The sequence below is a fragment of the Nestor notabilis genome, unplaced genomic scaffold, assembly GCF_000696875.1.
Source record: "Nestor notabilis isolate BGI_N333 unplaced genomic scaffold, ASM69687v1 scaffold30226, whole genome shotgun sequence".
NCBI classification, from domain to species: Eukaryota; Metazoa; Chordata; class Aves; order Psittaciformes; family Psittacidae; genus Nestor; species Nestor notabilis.
Window position 1 is genome coordinate 1 of NW_009933829.1, and position 7,065 is coordinate 7,065.

General features: G+C 37.8%; 1 protein-coding gene across 1 annotated transcript; it reads left to right on the forward strand.

Moving 5' to 3' along the window:
• Nucleotides 1-2,137: 2,137 nt before the first annotated feature.
• On the forward strand, nucleotides 2,138-4,162 carry LOC104407713 (yorkie homolog; the record flags this gene model as incomplete). The annotated part of the gene is made up of 3 exons (XM_010017061.1): nucleotides 2,138-2,250; nucleotides 2,850-4,083; nucleotides 4,115-4,162. Coding segments are annotated over 2 exons (352 nt in total), but the record flags the coding sequence as incomplete, so codon positions are not given.
• Between the last annotated feature and the right edge of the window lie 2,903 nt (nucleotides 4,163-7,065).

The window sequence follows — 7,065 nt, forward strand, 5'->3', positions numbered from 1 at the left end:
GAAGAAGTTCTTCACAGTGGGAGTGGTGAGGGTCTGGAATAGGTTGCCCAGGGAAGTTGTGAATGCTCCAACCCTGGAGGTGTTCAAGGCCAGGTTGGACAGAGCCTTGGGCGACATAGTTTAGTGTGTGGTGTCCCTGCTCATGGCAGGAGGGTTGGAACTAGGTGATCTTAAGGTCCTTTCCAACCCTAACTATACTATGATCTTCAGGTTCAAATGGCCATGGCAGTGGACTTGTGCAGTTTATCCATTGTGAGTCTACACACATGAAATAGAAAATGATTAATCTTTACCACTAATTAGAAACGGGAAAAAAGAAAGATAGGGCGAATTTATTTTGTTCACAATTTTGTGGCAGGTTGATAATTGGCAAGGACTATTTATTGCAAGGTGCAAAAAGGCATTTCTTACCTAGTTGCAAATATGTTTAACTAGGCAGGGGTTGTAGCCCTTATCCATGCAAAATACTGAAATCTCTGCCTGGCTTGAGTTCAGAATCTTAACATGCATTTTGCTCTGAGCATTGTTCCTTTCTAGGTAATCTTATGTACTTAATTCTGGTGTGTGGGTAAGGGAAATGGATTTTTAAGAAGGACATTTGTGGGTATGCATCTCTGAATTAAATGCAGCAGTCCAGTAGTTTTCCCCTAAAGATCTCCTTTATGTCCATTACGTTAAAGGTCAGAGTTAGAGAAATGCTTCTTTCTGTCTTTATAGGGAATATGACAGTCTAGCTTTAGGTATGAAAGTTGCGTATCCAGAGTTTGGGTAGTTGAATTATTTTCTACTGCCTACATAATCAGAACACCCAAAAAATCTCAGAACGTAATTGCTACATTGGAGCAGTTTTGAGTAAATGTAGTGTTTTCACTGCTTCTGCTTGGGCTCCTCGTCCATGAGTGACAGGTCCTTCCAGGAACCTGCTGCAGCAAAGGCTCTCAAAGGTCTGCAGATTCCTTCAGGGCACATCCACCTGCTCTGGTGTAGACTGCTCTATGGGCTGCAGGGGCACAGCCTGCCTCACCATAGTCTGCACCATGGGCCGCAGGGGAATCTCTGCTCCAGTGCCTGGAGCACCTCCTCCCCTCCTTCACTGACCTTGGTGTCTGCAGGGCTGTTCCTCTCAGATTTTCTCACTCTCTCCCAGATGCTGCTGCACAGTGTTTTCACCCTTTAAATACCTTGTCAGAAAGGTACCATCACTGTCACTGATGGGGTCAGCTTTGGGCAGCAGCAGGATCATTTTAGAGCCAGCTGGAAGCAGCTATGTCTGACATGGGTTCAGCTCCTGATGTCTTCTCACAGAGGCCATCCCTGCAGCCCACCTGCTACAAAAACCTTGCTATGTAAACTCAATATACTGGCCTACTTCCCTGCCCCATTCCAAATTTCCCATTGCAGCTTTCTTAATCTTGCTGGCTCCACTGGCAGTAAGATGGCAGTAGGAAAGCAAATGCATGTAAGGCCCCATGCCATCACTGTTTTGTTAACTGTTCTTTCAACAAGATTGTTCTGAACAGGGTTTGTTTACAGGATGGCTTTGTACCAGTCTTTGGTTTATGTTAGGGCACTCTCTTGCCATGACATGTATGACTGAACTGGTAGTAATGCAACTGTGGGAAGCAATTGAAGAATCACTAAAGGAGTTCCAACTATAGCTCCTATTTATAACAGCAGTGACCTAAAAATATACTGCAGTGGTTGATTAAACATGGGGACATTAGTAGTTAGAAATCATTTTTATTCTTATGGAAGTGTGAAAGGGTGTGTGTGCCATTATTATTTTTACTTCTAAAATAATTTGGGAATGTCTGTGATACACTTCCAATGGTTATTATCTGTAGGTAGGTGTGAAAAGCTTAAAACTATGCAGAACACAGGTAGGCAGTTTTTTAAAGCTGCGTAAGTATGCTCTCATCAAGTTAAATTGAATCTACATAACATGGTTTTAATTGGAAAAGGTCTGTATAAAACAAAATTCAGGTGTCTCACACAGGCACAGGCTTCAGTTTGTAATTGGAATACAGCATTTCTTGTGGCAGCAGTGTTTTCAAAGCCCTTAGATTGGTCCTAAAACCAAGCATTTATTATAATAGGTACACTACCCTCAATTGTCTCTCCCTTTCTTCTGTTACAGTGGAACATATCACTCCAGAGATGAAAGCACAGACAGTGGACTTAGCATGAGCAGTTATAGTGTACCTAGAACCCCCGATGACTTCCTGAACAGCGTGGATGAGATGGATACAGGTCTGGTTTTGTGTACATCCTTAATGCATGTTTTACAAATACACTCGTGCCCATTTGCAATGAAAACAAGCAACTCTGAGAACCTGTGATGCTTTCCACGTTGTTTTTCTACCACCTTCTAGTTTTGTAATAGAAATATTATGGTCATATTTGTGAGACATATACTTGTAATCAGCTCTGTTGGGAGGGTGGAGGATTGCTTATAAATAGTGTCATTCCTATTAATGGAGTGAGTGTCCATTTGCTTTTCTAAGTAATATTGCTTGTTCAGAGCTAAGAGCAGTACCTCATCTAGTGTTATTAATACTGCTCTAAACCAATATTTGACTCAGTATTGATTTTTTCCTTTAAGCATAAAAATTAAAATAAGCTAAATGACATCAAAGATATGTGAAGACTTGGGTCAGTAGGTGAAAAGTTGAAACAAAGGCATGTACTTTGTATGTACATCTGCGTGCAGTCAAGTCATCCTTGGTTTTTCTGATGGATTTCTATGAGTCACGTTCCTGTATAATGCAAGAGATACAGTTGTCCTGATATATTGTGGGTTGGGCGCTTCCAGTATATTTAATACATGTCTTGCTTTGTGTTATAACTAGGTGACAGTATCAGCCAAAGTAACATACCGTCCCATCAGAACCGTTTCCCAGACTACCTTGAAGCCATTCCAGGGACAAATGTGGACCTTGGGACACTGGAAGGAGATGGGATGAATATAGAAGGAGAAGAACTGATGCCAAGTCTGCAAGAGGCTTTGAGCTCTGACATCCTTAATGACATGGAATCTGTCTTGGCAGCCACCAAGCTAGATAAAGAGAGTTTTCTTACTTGGTTATAGGGTCTCAGGGAGACTGAATTCTAAATCTGTGAAGGATCTAAGGAGATTAGGACATCTGTATCTGAAGCTCAGAACAAGCCAGTGTGGCACACTTGGGCTTGTGTTCAGAAAAAGTAAATGAACAAATACTCAACAAGATTCTTTCATTTTGCTCTTCCTTGTCCATCGCTGCTGTTATATATTGCTGACTTTTTTCCACAGTTGACTCTGAAAAACAGACATCTTGATCTTTTTCTATTGCTGTTGCAACTACTGTTCAAGGGGGGTGGGGAGGGACGATGAGCCTATTTGGATGACGAATGCCATTCCTTTTGTCCTAGTGTGCGCTTGCATATCATTTTATCTAAGTACTCAGATTGAGAGTTAATTTCTGCATGTCACTGCTTGTAGTTTGCTCAGCTAGTTGTCTCTTGCTGCCTGTGGCAAGTGGTAAAACATGACATACTGGGGTGACAAGCCAAAAATGATGTATCTGGTCAAAAGAAGTCAATACTGATTTGGAGATATACCTTAAAGGAGGGCTGAAGACTGTTTGGCATTAAGTGTTTCTACTAGTAGCTTTTTGATTAGTCACAAAGTGCTCTTGTTCATATTTTATGTTATAGTAAATCATGAATCATTTTACATAGAAACGTATATGAACTTTGATTGTTGCCACATATTCTAGCCTTTCGTTTGTCAAAAATTGATTATTTTTGTTAGTTGGTTTAACTGTAGCTGTAGGATGGGAAGTAATTGTAGGTGGGTTTTTTTTAAATTAGTGAAATCTAAGGGTTTTTTCTGATTTCACATAGTCTTATTTAAATCTGAATTGTCTGCTTCTTTAATACTTAAAACATGCCTATTGTAGCCTGATAAGCTAGTGAGTACATAAACCAGTATGTTTTGCCTGTAACTTTTTTATTTTTTAAAGGCTAGCTTGAATGTAATCAGTAGAATTCATGACCAGTGGCTTATTTTTCATGTTTATTTGCAAGATTTGTAATTAGAATCTGATTGCAGCAGTATAAAAGTTAGAATCCTAACTGTCATATGTACAATTTTTAAATGCATTTTAAAGTAGCAGAAACCATTTTAAAATTACATATGCGTCTAATCTCTCTTCTGGTTTTAAGTTTTGATCTCTGAGTTTAGATTTTAAAATCCCTAATTGGGAAAAAACCTATGAAAAGTTTCTCTTAAATTAGCATGGAAAAAATATGAACTACTAATATCACTCTTAAGTTGCAATGAAAAGGCTAGAACACCAAAAAACAAATCCTCAAGAAAAATCTGAAATGTAATAGATATCAAATTCTGCTTGGTGAAAAATAAGCCCTGGACACTATATGTAGAAGAATGTAAAGATATGTGTTAGATGGTGACGTGAGCAGGTAATGAAGTGTATATTAGTCGTAGAGCTTAGTATGGGGTAGAGGTGAATATGAATTATCTTTATTTTAACAGGAAAAGATGTATCACTAAGTTGTCTGCAGGAGTTGACACAGTTTCCAAAGAGTATTTTTAAATGAACAAAATGAGCATGAATCAAACTTTCATTATAAGCTATGAAGTATTGTTGGGCTTTGGGTTTTTTTTCTGATGAAAAACAATGTCACCAGTTAACACCTCTATAACTAAGGGCCTGTCACCATCCTCAACATGAGCCTTTATTTTCAAGGGTGTTTAACATGGCTATAAATACATTGTAAGCGTGAAACTTGGTTTTGAAAAAAATCTCAGCTAGCAGGGTCTTCTCCTGGGGAGAGATTTTGGGGGGTTTATTGTTTTGTGGTTTTTTAAAAGACATTGATTATTTTTTGGAGGAATAAATCAGCAAAACAAAACAAACCCCCATATTATTATTATCATTTGGATTTTTAATGCTTCAGAAATAGTTCTGGTTTAGGATAATGTAAAGAATGAAAACTCTGAATCAAGTCTCATTTTAAAAACTGAAGCAGCAGAGGCAGAGAGATTTTAAATTTGCCACTATACTTGTACATTTACTACTTTATGTAAGGATTTTAGTGTTTAAAACACACAACACTGTTTCTTGCTTGTTATGGGATACAGGCAGGTTTTAAAATACCGATTTTCAAAACATATCCACAATGACAAATATATTCTGCTGCACCAATAATTCAGCGATTAATAGGCCACTTATGTTGTGCAATGACACAGTAGCTCCTGAAGCAGTATATTGTGTCCAAGATAGGGATTTTAGTAGTATTTTTACAGTTTTGTTATGAATTCTTCTCTCTTCTTCCCTTCAGGAAAATAAAAAAATAAAGACACTAAGTTGTTATAACTTGAATGGTCTGACATAAAACCACAACAGCAAGGAAATTCAGAGTTGATTCCATTTTAGCTGTCTTCCGCAGTCATGTCCAGGTGCAATAGCACATACGATGCACTGAGTGCAGACACCTGACATGCTGTACCTTGCTACAACAGCAGGGAGTACAGAACAAATTTTCTTTCCTTGCTTTTGTGTGTTTGTCACAGCTTTAATATTTGAATGTTTTCTTCTCATTGTAGAAACACTAAACTGCTTATACTGTGTTTGAATAGCACTGCTTAGGGTAGATACTGACAAACTGGGAATCCTTGAACTGCTCTAACATTAATTATGTTTTGTGATACTTAATTGATTTTAATACATTTCCGTTCTCTCATTTATTAGGAAACATACCATAGAGATGCTGTACTGTTGGCAATCAACATTAATCTGGATTATTTTTTTTTTTTAATTCTGCAAATGCATTGTTTGATGAAGTGGTTAAAATTGTTTGAAATGCAAAAGCGTTTGGGGTAGTATTTTATACTGATGTATATATTGAAACAGAAATCATTGTAATAATTGTAATAGCTGTTAGTTTTAAATACACTATATGCAGACAGATGGGACTGTACAGTACTGTGCTGTTCAACACCTGGGCAGGGCTACTGCTTGGCAACAGGTTGCAATGTCAGTAAACCACACGGATCAAATATTGTACCATTCAGTGTTGGCGCTCAACAGTGCAAACAGAGAAGAGACAATTTCAACATGATTAACACTACATAGCTTTCACACAGCTGGTAAATTAGTACTAAAGTGACCTTTTCACTTACAAGCATGTTTTTTATACAAGTTAGCAGGTGTGCCTGTGTAAAATAATGTGTGTTCTGTATCTTGGAAAAAATACTCTCCACATTTAGAATGTTGTATGTTAGAGAACTCTTAAATGCACCCTTGTCAAAAATTATATATATTAGTTACCGATGTTACTTTTAGATATGAGCATGACTGTAAGTTAGGTACTTAGTACATTCTGTTACATTATTTTTCTTTATGTAATACTTTTTCAGTTGTTTTATTTGGTATAAATATATACTTTGTGCTTAATCACCTTTGTTTGTTTTTAACATTCAGTAGTATGTAAAGATACTGACTTCCTTCAGTGAGATGGATGCATTGAATTGTTGGAATTCCTATTGTAGTACGTCTGTTCTCGTCCCCCTTGTCACTGCTTTTTAGTCACACTCCAGACCTGCAAACACTGTGCCCAAGCTCACCTAAGAGACAAAGGAGTCCCGCTGAAGTCAGCGAAGGCTTAGCACTAAAGTATACATCTTTGTGTTTGCAATAATGAAGAGACAGTGACTCTGTTGAGCCTCGTACAGCTTGTGTGAAACAATCCTTGCATATGGCACTAGAGTGAGAGCTGGGAACAGAACATCGTTACCTACTGTAAGAAAGCATCCGCTTTTTGCAGATAATGCTTGCAATGTTCAAGATCTTCCCACGTAGCAGATACATTTTTTGGCTAACTCTTAAGTTTATATGATAATTTGTGGCAGACTATCAATAAAGACACACTATTTTCATTTCCAAGTTTTGACTTATGAATTGTGAAATATGTAATGACATACGTTGAAAGTGTCTGAAGATTTCGGTGTAAAAAAGTTATGACGGTATTCATAGATTTTAATCTTCTGTAAACCAGGAATTC